The 15,281-nt window shown below is 40.9% G+C and overlaps 1 protein-coding gene across 1 annotated transcript; it reads right to left on the bottom strand.

The window, feature by feature from the left end:
* Positions 1–10,242: 10,242 nt before the first annotated feature.
* Positions 10,243–14,083, bottom strand: nr0b1 (nuclear receptor subfamily 0 group B member 1). The gene is made up of 2 exons (XM_002933615.5): positions 13,286–14,083; positions 10,243–10,933 (listed from the first exon to the last, which is right to left on the bottom strand). Exons 1-2 carry the CDS (start codon positions 13,875–13,877, stop codon positions 10,689–10,691), a joined length of 837 nt encoding a protein of 278 aa, XP_002933661.1. The 5' UTR covers positions 13,878–14,083; the 3' UTR covers positions 10,243–10,688.
* Between the last annotated feature and the right edge of the window lie 1,198 nt (positions 14,084–15,281).

Genomic DNA, 15,281 nt, shown 5'->3' with positions numbered 1-15,281 from the left:
ACCCTTAGTGAAGTCGGGGAGCAGGGACCCCGTGAATAAGGTAAAGAAAGAACAGGTTATATCAGTTCATAGCACTTTCTAGGAAAGTGAGTCAGTCAGAACTTATCTAGAAAGAGCAGCTTTCTTGCCCCACTCAGGAGAGAAGAGTAAAGGAGTAGTCTCCTAACAGGCTTACTTGCCTTAGATTAGGGACACAGAAGTGCCAGGGACTAGGCCAGTCTTAACCCTGCCCTAACTCTATAAGAGTGGGATAAACCGGGGGACTTACCTCCTGTCACTCTGTTGGTTGTCTTACCCTGCCTAAACTCTATATGGGTTCATGTTTAACAATAGTGATGAGTGAATTTTCTTGCCAGGCATAGATTCACTGTGAAATCCGGCATTTTGCCATTTTTGCGGCAGCTCCACTAAAAAATTTGTCGCAAAAAAAATTTGCTAAGTGAGGGAAAAGTTGCAGTCGTGTCAAAAAGTTTGTGGTCGCATCAAAAAAGTTGCGGTTGTGTCAAATATGTCACAGCCTCGCTAAATAAGTCGTGGTGCTTATATTGTAATGTCACCCACTGTGACCTACAGCACTTATATTTGCCTATTTGTAGCTGTAAGTTACCCTCCCATATAGATTGTAAGCTCTACGGGGCAGGGACCTCCATCCTCTTGTCTCTTTGACTCTTAACTTATTGCAACTGTAACTGTATCTTGTATTTATTGTTGTACTTTGTATTTATCTATTATCTTATTAACCCCCTGTTTGTATTAATGTATTCTACTGTACAGCGCTGCGTACATAAGTAGCGCTTTATAAATAAAAATATACATACATATACATGGTTGGTTCAAACACTGTTGCACTTGCGTCACAAAAGTCACAGCCATGAAAAAAGTTGTACAGAAACACAAATTTGCTCATCACTATTTAGCAATAACAGAGAGATTAAAAAGGGTGGAGGGGTTTGTCTTTACGTAAAGTCAGACTTAAAGCCATGTAATAAAGACATTACCAATGAAAAAGTTGAATCTCTTTGGGTAGAAATTTCAGTAGGGCTGAAGGTCACAAAGAAAATGATCATTGGTGTATGCTATAAACCACCCCGTATAGATGAGGGGGATGAGTCCCAGCTATTGTTGCAAATGGAGGAGGCTTCAAAACTGGGTCAAGTTGTTGTTATGGGGGACTTTAATTATCCGGACATTGACTGGAGTAATGGGGTGGCTAAGTCAGAAAAAGCTAGTAGGTTTGTAAATATGCTAAATGACAACTTTTTATTTCAGGCGGTTCAAGAACCCACTAGGAATGACGCTATTTTGGACCTGGTGATTTCTAATAATAATGAACTCATCTCTAACATTTGTGTGGGTGAGCATTTGGGGAACAGTGATCACAACATGGTCTCCTTTGAGATAATGCTGCAGAGACAGCGCTATAAGGGAGTAACTAATACGCTTAATTTTAGACGTGCAGACTTTGCCAGTATAAGGGCATCTCTGCAATGTGTCAACTGGGAAAGGCTTTTCATGGGGTTAGACACAGAAGGAAAATGGAACATCTTTAAAACATTGCTTTGTAGGTATACACAACAGTATATCCCCCTTGTAAGCAAGGAGAGGCATCGCAAAGCAAAACCTTTATGGCTGAATAAAAGTGTTATTGTAGAGGTTGGTAAGAAAAAACGTGCTTTTAGGGCATTCAAGTTAGCTGGGACAGCAGAAACTTTCATCAGGTACAAGGAAGCAAATAAAGCATGCAAAAAAGCTATCAAGCAAGCTAAAATAGAAATGGAAAGAGATATTGCTGCTAGGAGTAAAAAGAATCCTAAATTATTTTTTAATTATGTGAATAGTAAAAATATGAAGCAAGAAGGGGTGGGAACTTTATTATCACGGGGGGGTACATTGGTTGATGAGAACGGGGAAAAAGCTGAAATTTTGAACTCTTATTTTTCATCTGTCTATACATCTGAGGAGCCAGATAATGAAGGCTTCCCTTGTAATATGCCCAGTTCTAGTAATTTAGCTACTGGCGCATGGGTCACTCGGGAGGAAATTCAAAAGAGACTTGAACATGTAAAGGTAAACAAAGGTCCAGGGCCGGATGGGATTCATCCCAGGGTATTAAATGAGCTGAGCGCTGTGATTGCCAAACCTCTTCACATAATTTTTCAGGATTCATTGAGGTCTGGCATGGTGCCAAGAGACTGGCGGATTGCTAATGTGGTGCCGTTATTTAAAAAGGGATCCCGTTCTCAGCCTGAAAACTATAGGCCTGTTAGTCTGACATCAGTAGTAGGAAAACTTTTGGAAGGGGTAATAAGGGATAGGGTACTTGAATACATTGCAGTTCACAATACTATTAGTTTGTGCCAGCATGGTTTTATGCGTAACAGATCTTGCCAGACTAATTTAGTCGCCTTTTATGAGGAGGTGAGCAGGAACCTTGATGCTGGAATGGCAGTTGATGTCATCTACTTGGACTTTGCTAAAGCGTTTGATACAGTACCTCACAGAAGGTTAATGATCAAATTAAGGAATATTGGCCTAGAACATAATATTTGTAATTGGATAGAGAACTGGCTGAAGGATAGAGTACAAAGAGTGGTTGTAAATGGAACATTTTCTAATTGGACCAGTGTGGTTAGTGGAGTACCGCAGGGGTCAGTCCTTGGGCCTTTGCTTTTTAACTTGTTTATTAATGATCTGGAGGTGGGCATAGACAGTACTGTTTCTATTTTTGCTGATGACACTAAATTGTGCAAAACTATAAGTTCCATGCAGGATGCTGCCGCTTTGCAGAGCGATTTGACAAAATTAGATAACTGGGCAGCAAACTGGAAAATGAGGTTCAATGTTGATAAGTGCAAAGTTATGCACTTTGGTAGAAATAATATAAACGCAAACTATCTACTGAATGGTAGTGTGTTGGGGGTTTCCTTAATGGAGAAGGATCTAGGGGTTTTTGTTGATAACAAGTTGTCTAATGCCAGGCAGTGTCATTCTGTGGCTACTAAAGCAAATAAAGTGCTGTCTTGTATAAAAAAGGGCATTGACTCAAGGGATGAGAACATAATTTTGCCCCTTTATAGGTCCCTGGTAAGGCCTCACCTTGAGTATGCAGTGCAGTTTTGGGCTCCAGTCCTTAAGAAGGATATTAATGAGCTGGAGAGAGTGCAAAGACGTGCAACTAAACTGGTTAAGGGGATGGAAGATTTAAGCTATGAGGTGAGACTGTCGAGGTTGGGGTTGTTTTCTCTGGAAAAGAGGCGCTTGCGAGGGGACATGATTACTCTGTACAAGTACATTAGAGGGGATTATAGGCAGTTGGGGGATGTTCTTTTTTCCCATAAAAACAATCAACGCACCAGAGGTCACCCCTTTAGATTAGAGGAAAGGAGCTTCCATTTGAAGCAGCGTAGGTGGTTTTTCACGGTGAGGGCAGTGAGGTTATGGAATGCCCTTCCTAGAGATGTGGTAATGGCAGATTCTGTTAATGCCTTTAAGAGGGGCCTGGATGAGTTCTTGATCAATCAGAATATCCAAGGCTATTGTGATACTAATATCTACAGTTAGTACTAGTGGTTGTATTTATAGTTTATGTATGTGAGTGTATAGATTGGTAGGTGTGGGTTGGGTGTGCTGGGTTTACTTGGATGGGTTGAACTTGATGGACACTGGTCTTTTTTCAACCCTATGTAACTATGTAACTATGTAACTATATAAAACACTGTGAAATTTCCTATACCGTTGCAATGGCTTTAAAGGGAAACTGTCATGATTTTTATGGTGCTGTTTACATAGCAAATAATTCACGCTGCTCCTTACCTCTGGAACGCTATCCCTGAATCCCTCCGTAGGGAACACTCACCCACTCTCTTTAAGAAAAGGCTCAGCTGTTACCTTCTGGAGCACTAAAACATTATTTTGCCCAGTCCTGCGCTTAAGGGCAAATGCCCATACCTGGTGCACTCTTACCCTCCAGTTTGTGCCTGTATGTTACCCAACCACTTAGATTGTAAGCTCTACGGGGCAGGGCCTCCTTCCTACTGTGTCTCATACCACATGGCACTTATATATACACATATATGTATTTATTGTATTTATTATATCACTTGTCCTCCCTGTGTGTAATTTTGTATTCTGTAAGACTGTACAGCACTGCGTACCCTTGTGGCGCTTTATAAATAAAGTTATACATACATACATACTCTACCATTTAAAATGTTAACCTTGAACCAACAAATGTATTTTTTAGTTGTAATATTGGTGTGTAGGCGCCATTTCAGTGTATTGTGCCTGAGTCTGAGCTTTCAGAAGGAGCCAGCGCTACACATTAGAACTTCTTTCAGCTAACCTATTGTTTCTCCTACTGCCATGTAACTGGAGGAGTCCCAAGCCGGACTTTCTTACTATTGAGTGCTATTCTGATACCTACTGGGAGCTGCTATATTGTACCTTCCCATTGTTCTGCTGCTGGGAGGGGGTGAGATCACTCCAACTTACATCTCAGCAGTGTGTGAGCTGAAGTTTAGCAGAGCAACAATAAAGCTGTAATTATTGGCCAACTACTAATATTACTATTAAGGATTTCCTCTTTTCCTGTGGGTTATTCAGAATGATCACTGATATTTTAAAAAAAATGTGCAATGTTTTTCCTGTTCTAGCCATGTAGGTCACATGACCTGCCTGAGAATCATCGCTGACCCTCTCTGTCCCTCCCAGGGTCGGACTGGGGGGTGCAGGGCCCACCGGGGCTCCTGCCCCAGGGGCCCTGCAGGTGCCCCAGCCGTGTCCCCTAACCTCCCCCAGGGGCCCCCCTAACCCCCCTGACTCCCCCTGACGTCCTCCTCGAGCGCGTATAAATTGAACGCGTCGGGGAGGAACGGTCAGTAGGGGGAACGCCGGCAAAGGTCGGACTGGGCCGCTGGTGTCCCGGCGGCCCAGTCCGACCCTGGTCCCTCCTACCTAATCTGTGCATGTGTGTTTAACGATGCTGCAGGGTCAGCAGGGGGCTCATGTGCTGTAGCGATGAAACGGTGGAGGGAAAGTGATGAGGGTAGAAGAAAATAGTGGCACCAAAGACTTTAATACTGGCAATCTTTGAGGCAGCAATGCTCAAAAATGCTAATAATTATACAATTTCTAAAGGAGGGGTACTAAGGAACATTTGGGAAATGTTTTATATTTCCAGGTTTCATTCAAAACAGTTTTCTTCCCTGTTCTTAATTTATAAAAGCTCCACTCTTGACTAATGATCACACCTAGACGTTCTGACCATCATGTAACCCAGAAATTGTAATGTGAATGCTTCTGAATTATTGCTTAAGGTTGGTCTCCTGCAGCCTTCCAGCCCCATACCATTAAATACATTAAATAAACCCAACAGGATTGTTTTGCTTCCAATGAGGATATATAATTATATCTTAGTAGAATGTAGAAACACTCAGCTACACCCACAATCTCTGAAAATTAAGGGTTTAAAACTATTGTTTCTTCTGCCTTGCTTTTCATTGCAGTTTTTGAGCAAGGCTTTCCCTGCAATGTTGTTCATAGCCACCAGGGGGCAGCAGAACTGCATGCTTACAAGTTTACAATGCGAGAATATCATGGGTAGCAGATTATGTGACAAACTTGGAGCACCACCAAGAAGGGCTGCACTGATTTTATTTAACTTAAATGTATTTGATTTGCAATCAGCAACTTGCATGTATTAAAAGTGGCCCTGTTTTTTAACATAATCTGCAGATTTTCTATGGGGATTTTTTTTTTCATTATAATCAGTGTTTGCCGTCAGTATTATAGTATTGTGCTGTGAATTGTATTCATACATTGTAACTCCACACAGGTATGGGATCTATTATTCAGAATCCTTGGTATTTCCTGTATAAGGGATCTCTCTGTAATTTGGATGACCATCCATACTTATAGTCCACTAAAAATTATTCAGTTACTTAAAAAAGCTATAGGATAGTTTTGCCACCAATATTGCTCGATTTTGGATTCATGGATTCACACAGTTTCCATAGGATCAAGTACAAGGTACTGTTTCATTATGACAGAGAAAAGGGAAATAATCTGGATGATGGATTTCCGAATAAGGGATCCCACTACAGAAAAGTACAAATGACTCCCTAGTGTTCCAGCTATTAAATTTGATTGGAAGATGGCAAAAACCCAGCACGCTTAGATGTGTGCCATGTGTTCACTAAACCGAATTTCAAACACTTTGCAATTTACATTCTAATTTCCTAAAACTTTTTTTTTTTTTTTGCATAATGAAAGAAATAGTCATTCTAAGCAACATTCCAATCTGCTTTAATTAAAGATCATCACTGGTTTTACCGTTGTTTTCAAATGTAATTGCAACTGAAGAGAGTATTCCCATTTTTTGCTTTGCTGGTTCAGACTCATGAAACAATATATCAGAAAGGTCTCCTTCAGCCAGAACTCTGCTTCCCACAGCACCTTGTATACGTTTTCACAGATCTGTTGGTCAGCTGGCTTCTTCTACATTGTCGAAGTCAGAACCAGCAGCACAGAGAACAAATACTAGTTTCAATTATTATGCAAAAAAAAAGTTTTTTATTGAGTGAAGTTCCTCTTTTAAAATATATTCCCACTGCCCCACAACCCAAGGATTTCCCATCTTTGTATTCTCATGTACACCCAAGCCCCTGCACTAGAAAAATTAGCGAATCGCGCGTGCAGTGCGGCTTTTTTGAAAAATGAAAAGAGGGACAAAAAGATTTGGCACCACGCCCACCTTTGTGGGATCAGACGCAAATGTGCTATACCCTCATACTGTACTACCTAAGGAAAACAATATAGTAACTCCTACATATAAAATACAAATATAGAGAGAAGGCAGTCAGTTATAAGTGAGTTATGACTATGTACCAGTTTTGCCCCCCCCCAGTGCCCCAATAGACAGTACCCCCATACACAGTGCCCCCATAGAAAGTGCCCCAAAGACAGTAGCCCCCATAGAAAGTACCCCCATAGACAGTGCCCCCAATTGACCCCATAGGCAGTAGCCCCCATATACAGTGCCCCCATAGAAAGTGCCCCCATAGACCATACCCCCCATACACAATGCGCCCATAGTAAGTGCCCCCATAGACAGTAGCCCTCATAGGGCTTCTTCTGCTGCTCTGTTTCTTATGCCGCTCCTTGTACGGCGGTGACAGGCCCTTTTATAAGGTTGCGCCCTGTGGGTACGTGTGACATCAATATGCACGGAGCGCAACCTTATAAAAGGGCCTGTCGCCGCCATACAAGGAGCGACATAAGAAGCAGAGCAGCAGAAGAAGCCCTATGGGGGCTACTGTCTATGGGGGCACTTACTATGGGCGCATTGTGTATGGGGGGTATGGTCTATGGGGGCACTTTCTATGGGGGCACTGTATATGGGGGCTACTGCCTATGGGGTCAATTGGGGGCACTGTCTATGGGGGTACTTTCTATGGGCGCTACTGTCTTTGGGGCACTTTCTATGGGGGCACTGTGTATGGGGGTACTGTCTATTGGGGCACTGGGGGGGGGGCAAAACTGGTACATAGTCATAACTCACTTATAACTGACTGCCTTCTCTCTATATTTGTATTTTATATGTAGGAGTTACTATATTGTTTTCCTTAGGTAGTACAGTATGAGGGTATAGCACATTTGCGTCTGATCCCACAAAGGTGGGCGTGGTGCCAAATCTTTTTGTCCCTCTTTTCATTTTTCAAATGTTGGGAGGTATGGTATCACCTTAATTCAAATGACCGGAAGCCAAGTTTTAGCAGCTATTTTCTAATAAAGTATTCAAAATACTAAGTGGTTTGCAGGATAGGGCAATTATTGGTGCCCTATAGATTTTTTACTTAAAAAATTTTAGTGTTACTTTTCCTTTAAATGCTTTTTTGTAGGCTTAAGATATGGACAGCATTGGACTGGGGAGTCCAAGACCCACTGAGGCTGTGACCACAAGGGCCCTCCTTGCCACTTCAAGGGCCCACCCTCCTGTGGTGCTGTGGCTGGGATCAGGCTAGAGGGAGTGGACCTAGACTGGGGAGTGTCTGTAGTTTTATAGGTGAGTAGCCCATAAGGGCCGAGGCCTACTGGGTTTATTCCCAGTGTCCCTCCAACCCAGTCTAACAGGATATGTAATTTACTGACTCACACTAAAGTGGGGCATTTACTAATGGTCAATCTTTTTTATTTATTTTTTTGCGATTCATATTTTTTGTGCCAAAATACAAATCTGTTGCAGAAACAAACATGATTCTGTTGTGATTTATGATGCAACAAAACCGCGACAAATCCAAAAGCAAAAATTTGCCATCTAAAACCTATTGAGATCATGTAAAAGTCAATGGCTGCTGTCACTTTGTCACAATGGAAACTGGAAGATCTTTCTTTGCTTCATGGTTTTAGAAGTTTTCAGGGTTTTTTTTGATGCTGTCATTTGTGCAACAATGCAAAAAAAGTTGCAGTTTTCATGTTTTTTCCATTCTCGCTTTTTCAATTCAGATCCTAAATTTGGTTCACACAATGTCTGGGGAAGAAATTCTACATAGTGAATTTGATTTTTATTTTTTTGCACTTTGAAAAGGGAGTAAATGAGATGGCAAATATGGGCTTTGTGGGGATGCAAACAACAAACGAGTAAAAACCACCGAGGTTACCTGGAATGGTGCATTTAAGAATGTTTTTTTTTTATTATACATTATAAAAATAGTCTTTGTAGAAACAATAAGTTAACTATTTTACAATACTTTACATCACAATAGCTGAAATAATTTGCATGTAAAATCTGACAATAGAAGCGATGGCATCTTAGCGAGTCATCTGCTGCGTGAACAGCGAGTCAAATACAGTGTAGTGTGAGAAAGGCTAAAAAGACAAATACTGAAGACAAAATTCCTATGGTATGACCTGTTTGTAAATCAGTTTCCAAAGTTGTTGTATACAGTAGAGGGCAAGGTACAGAAAACCAAAATCATTGGAATTATCCATTTAGCTTAGAAGTGCAAATGTTCAAATAAACATAAAGTAGGAATGGTTTAGTGTGGATTCATGTAGATTTCTTTGGGTGAAACACATATTTACCACTTTGTTGCAAAGGATGACGCACACAAAATGCCTTGCTTTGTCTCCTATTCATGCTCAGATAATACAAGAAATGGTTTGTCATATCCCTTCACATTGCAGTGCACTACAACAGTAGTATTTATCTCACTACTTATGTAACATTGTCATTATGTCACAAAGCATTCAATTTTTTTTAGGAAATAGTGCAATACTTATCAAGAAAAACAATGTAATAACTAAAATATCTTTAAGATAAATTATTCATTTTAAACAGCACATGTCAATGAAGTAGCCAAGTGATGGCATTGAGCATTAGGTGCACTCAGCAGGGAAGCAACACACTGCCCTTTGTTAAATGAATTCTACTGCGAGGTGGAGAAGAAATATCTTCTTAACTCCTGCCTTCATTGAGCATGACTTTGTGGCCTTAGAACGACCAAGAACACGGAAATGCTGCTTTGACAAGTGGGGTGCATGTACTTTATTTCATAAGGAGAGCTCCTATGAGGCCTGCCATTGGGGGGAAGGGGGCAGAGGAGGGTCTCATTTGGTGCCCTGTGGCCTAGGGGGGACTGAGAGATGCAAAGGTCTGATTCTCAGGCTACAATGGAGAAATGAATTGTAAGTGTATTTTGGGAATTATAGTACATGACAAGATGCTTGAAGGGCATGGCCAAGCGTGCCAGTAAGTTAGATGGACATTTTATTCATTGATGACACATTCTTCTTAGTTGTCAGGGCCCACAGCCCAGGAAGCTCAGTTGAGCGATGGACTAATAACCTGGACACAATAGGGGGAGAACCTGCCAAGTAGTGTGGCTCCCATACAGTCCAAACAATCTTTCTCTTTGGCACCACAGAAGAATAAAGACTGATATTGTATTTTTGTGCAGGTACCAGTAGGTGTCATTTTCTTAAGAAACTGGTTTCCAGAGATGATTTTGAAGGATGTACAGTATGAACTATTCATAAATAGCCCCAGAGATCAGTTTTTAATATTCAAAAGAAAGTGGCAACTGCATATAAATATAATATCAGTCTTATGTTTTATGCTAAACACCTACATGCTATTGTGACTTAGGGGCATATTTATCATGCTGTGTAAAACGTGGAGTGAAACATTACTGGTGATGTTGCCCAGGTCAACCAATCAGCAATTAGATTTCAACAGTTGAAAACCAAAGCAAAGCATTTGATTGGCTGCTTTGAGCAACATCACCGGTAATGTTTCACTCCACTGTTTCCACAGTATGATATGCCCCTAAAGTGTAGGTCAGGAATAGGGTTATCACCTGGCTGGTAAAAATGATGCTTGATGCCTATGTTATTGATAGGAAAAAATTATAAAAAATATAGAAAGGCCAGTATTTTTTTCCAAAAAAGGTGGCAACCCTAGTTGGTAGCTAGCAATATTTAGTATGTGTGGATCATACATAACAGTTGTGGTCAGTGTTTAGTTATGCTATTTTGTGTACAATTCATTCTACTTTAACATAGAACTATCACAAATCAGCTTCACTCTCAGTATACTGGATGAAAAAGTAATTTGTCACTCAAAAAAGACCCCTTTTCTTATCTTAGGAATATATATTTGTCCCAAATGTATATAACACGGCATGCCGTGGCTATATTTTTGCCCCCAGCATCTCCAGCAGCATATCGTCCATATTGACGGAACCAATAATTGGTCTGAAGAATAGTTCTGCAATGGCGTTTGCATTGACGGTTCTGAGGAAGGAGAGCACAATGATTAACTTGGTGAATCTGGTTTGTTCCCATCTGTGAATCATCTTGACGTGTTCGTTTAGTGCTTGTTGGGCTTCATGCTGTAGTCCTTGAATGTACTGGATGCAGTGTAATCCGGGCAGTTCTGAAACAACAAAATTCAAAGATGAACTGTTTGGTTCTCTGTGTCTCCTGTAAGCACCCTTGGGACCATACTGTTTAGAGGTGTATGTTTGCTAAATCCTGTTTTCAAATGCTGTCATCATTCTGTTTCTGCCTAACTCTGAAACATGTGGCCTTAAATAGTGACCTATGGGCACCAGTGCAAATTTTGCAGCTGGGTTCCTCTATGCCCACCCCTCCATGCACCACCATGCAAAGGCAGCCTTGTGCTCCTGTGCCATTGATATCACCTTGTTATATCAGTGCATGAATTTTCCCCAGAATATATGAAGACTATACAATGCTATACAGTATCCTTCTGAGGGTGCTTGCAACTAGAGTTAAAACTGGAACTACAGATTTGGAATGATTGATTTGAGCATGTTCCCCTTAAGATATGGCTCTAGCTGCCCTAGCCCTCTCATCTCTAACTCCAGCTCTAGTATCAGCCCACTTGCAGCTGAATAAAGGCAAAACAGAAAACAACAAAACTATTATAACACTACAAAGTATTGATGCTGCTGGATATAATAAAAGCACTAATAAAAGGCTACAAAAAAGTAAATTTACCAGCATATGTGTAACTTTGCAGCATATCCTAAAGCAATAAATCAGACAATAAATCAGACGTATTACTGCATCCAACTTAATTGCTGGTTGGTCTCAACGGGTTACTGCACTATTGCAAAAATAGCACCAATGTTTGTGAATACCCTGCAGGTTGACACTGTAGGGAATAGTATGCAGATACCCCTTTATTATTTATTCGCCTGACAGCACCCAGCTGAACTTTAAAAATATTTAATGGTGTAATTTACAGTATTAACACTGTGCAATTTTCTGTTTTCAGTGTTTTACCTGCAGCTGCCAGAAAAAAAAAACTAATCACTGATTGGTTGTAAAGACAACATGAAATCTGGAAGGCTTAAAGAAGAAAAAAAAGTAAAAATCATGGGGGGTGCCAAATGTAAGGCACCCCCCAGTGATTGTAATGGTTTACCTTATACCCCAGGATGTTGCATTGTGTTAGGAGAAAACCGCACCAGCCAGTGGTAGCTGCAAGGGCATGATCCTCTTCCTTCTTCATGCTGCTTGCACATGCACAGTAGACTGAGAAGCTGAACTTTAACAAGTCGCCATTTTCACCCTACTGCGCATGCGCCAGCCCAGGATACAGAAGTATGAAAAGAGACAGATGAGGATCGCTCTCTCGCAGCTACCCCAGGCTGGTGCGGTCTTCTCCTAATGGGAGCACCAGCCCAGATACATATAGAGTAGGACAAAAACATGTGCGCTACTTTAGACACAGAGTTTTTGGTCGCACAAAACTGCATTTTTCTGTCACGAGACTTGGAATAAATGATGTGTATAGATAGGGCAATAAAGCCACACCCACAGCCACACCCCCAATAAAGTCATTGTTTGCAATAAATTTGCCCAATATTTGTGCCAAGCACATAAACAGAATCTTCACAAAGAAAACTTTTATGGGCAACGTAGCACAAACAAATTTGCGTGTACACACAAACTGCCACATATAATAGGTTGCGTCAGATCATGCGCTGCAGTGAATTAATAAATGACCCCCACTGTGCCTAAATGATGCATTCAATTGTGTAAAATAGATCTATTATTATTATTATTATTATTATTATTAAATGGAACCAAACTTAATACCAACCCTGGCTAATGCTGTATACAAGTCTTAACTTAGGGGGAAAATATTATAAGAAGAATATGTTACAGCGATAAGGAGAAATGCATTAGTGGGGTATAATGACGATTTAAAGTATGAGATTAAAACCCCAGTTCCTGAGTATTCTGCATAATGGGTCCCATACCTGTAGTATAGAGGAATACACCATGCACACACCTAGTAAAACATCATATTTTTGTATGGATTTGCTGATAAGCATTGATCTTTAAAGCTTCAGAGTTATAAAGAGACATAAACCCAAACCTTTAATATCTTAATCCATTACCTTAAACCACTTTGAGCCCAAACATTTGTTATCACAATTGCTGCAGAGTTTCTATCATTAAACTGTGTTTCAGAAATAGTTAAACTGGCTTCAGTGAAAAAGATTTGCAGAATAAAAGGTAGTATGGCAGGGTTATTATAAATATTATACCTAGTGAATAAGCACCCCCAATGCATGCATGATAGCTCTCAGGTTAGGAGAATCGATACACTGGGTTTTTACATGGCACAATAATATAACAGTTGGTTTTGTGTATACATAATAATTCTATAAATCCAATAATAAACACATTCTGTGTGTTGTTATTCTCTTGCTGTTTTATGCCAGTCTGATTAAAAAGAGCATGTTGTTACCTGGATTGAAAAGCACAATCCCTTTCAGGTAAGCATATTCCTTGGTGCTAATATCCAGGTTCCAGCACTTGTCTAAGAACTCTTTGATCCATCGGATTTCTGCTGCTGAAGGGAGCTGGCTGAGTTTGTGCTGAGGGCTTCCAAGTAAGCTGTCCTGCTGTGACTGCTTTTTCTCCCCATCCTGCCTAGTGGTTAGAATCCTTTGCAGCATGCTGGGTTCAGACGTCTCCACTGTCTCAAAATCCACCTTGTCCTGTGCCAGTCCAAGTACCAGGAGAGGAGCCCAGCAGCTTCTGACCAGCAGCATTTGGTCATCCAAAGGGAGCTCCTGGAAACAGGGGACGTTCTTCACAAACCTCAGGGTCTTCACCAGTACTGCCGAGGCTGCTTTGCAGGTTACCTGTGGGCTTTTTAGGCTGACTTTCTTCTGTGCCCCGCAGGAACAGCCTTGCCCATAGACTCCTGTGTGGTTTCCTTTCCTTGGGTTGCTGTTGTGGGATTCCTTGTGTTCTTCATTTTTCAGAATGTTATATAGAATGCTGCCATGTTTCCTGTTATCCACAGCACAATGACATTTATCTAAGCAAGCCATGAGGAGACAGCTAGAGCTAATATAATGCTGACAGCTCTCCGGCTGCCCTATCTGTAGCTACTAATGCTATTCTGCCTTTAAACGAAGCCAGACAGGGAAAATGCTGTTCCTCCTCTGCCTGCCCCTTAGGTTATTTATACCTTTGTTTCCAGTCAGACAATATCTGCAGTTCAAAAGGGGGCAGACGTTCATTATTGGCTGAAAAAGAGAGAGAGATAAAATACGTGGCCCTCCTCTGCTTGTCTGTAACCCTGTGTGGAGCTAGAGGGAGCCTAAGAGCTGATTTGGTTACTAGAAACAATAAAAAAAAAAACATATTTTCATCATAAATAAACTAACTGGACTTGCCATGAACTGGAAACTGAGCTAAAAGAAAGTTATGTTTATGCTACAAATAAACTGCAATTTGTGTGTAGGTACAGGTATGGGACCTGTTATCCAGAATGCTTGGGACCTGGGGTTTTCTGGATAAGGGGTCTTTCCATAATTTGGATCTCCTACCTTAAGTTTGCTAAAAAAAATATTATCCATTAAACTCACTAGGATTGTTTTAGCTCCAATAAGGATTTAATTATATTATAGTTGGGATCAAGTACAAGGTACTGTTTTATTATTACAGAGAAAAAGGAAACCTTGTTAACTTTTTAAAAATGTGAATTATTTGATTAAAATGGAGTCTATGGGAGATGGCCTTTCCATAATTTGGAATCTGGATAATGGGTTTCCGGATAAGGGGTCCGATACCTGTATATTGCTAGAAGGTAAAATAATGGCAAGTTAAGATCTAGTTTAATAACTTAAATGAATGGGGTGCAGGCGTGGTAAGTTTAAGAGCCAAAAATTCAAATTTTTAAATTAGTTTTGGCTCTTCTGATGCAAAGAGCACATTTGTATTCTCTACACTAGTGTCGCACCCCTCTTTAGGGCAGTCAGGGGTCCAGCCCATGCTTGTACCCCAGCCCCCCACCCCTCCACCGTGACTGCAGGGTGTGCTGTATGGTAGTTGCTGTACTGTGTATGGTAGTTGCTGTATGGTGTATGGTAGTTGCTGTATGGTGTATGGTAGTTGCTGTACGGTAGTTGCTGTATGGTGTATGGTAGTTGCTGTACGGTGTATGGTAGTTGCTGTATCGTGTATGGTAGTTGCTGTATGGTGTATGGTAGTTGCTGTATGGTAGTTGCTGTACGGTAGTTGCTGTATGGTGTATGGTAGTTGCTGTTGCTGTACGGTAGTTGCTATATGGTGTATGGTAGTTGCTGTATGGTAGTTGCTGTATGCTGTATGGTAGTTGCTGTACGGTAGTTGCTGTATGGTGTATGGTAGTTGCTGTATGGTGCTGTACTGTATGGTTGTTGCTGTATGGTGTATGGTAGTTGCTGTACGGTAGTTGCTGTATGGTTTAT

Source organism: Xenopus tropicalis, chromosome 2 (assembly GCF_000004195.4).
Source record: "Xenopus tropicalis strain Nigerian chromosome 2, UCB_Xtro_10.0, whole genome shotgun sequence".
In the NCBI taxonomy this organism is placed as follows: domain Eukaryota; kingdom Metazoa; phylum Chordata; class Amphibia; order Anura; family Pipidae; genus Xenopus; species Xenopus tropicalis.
Note: the sequence above shows the minus strand (reverse complement) of the source record. Positions and strands in the feature narration are given on the sequence as shown.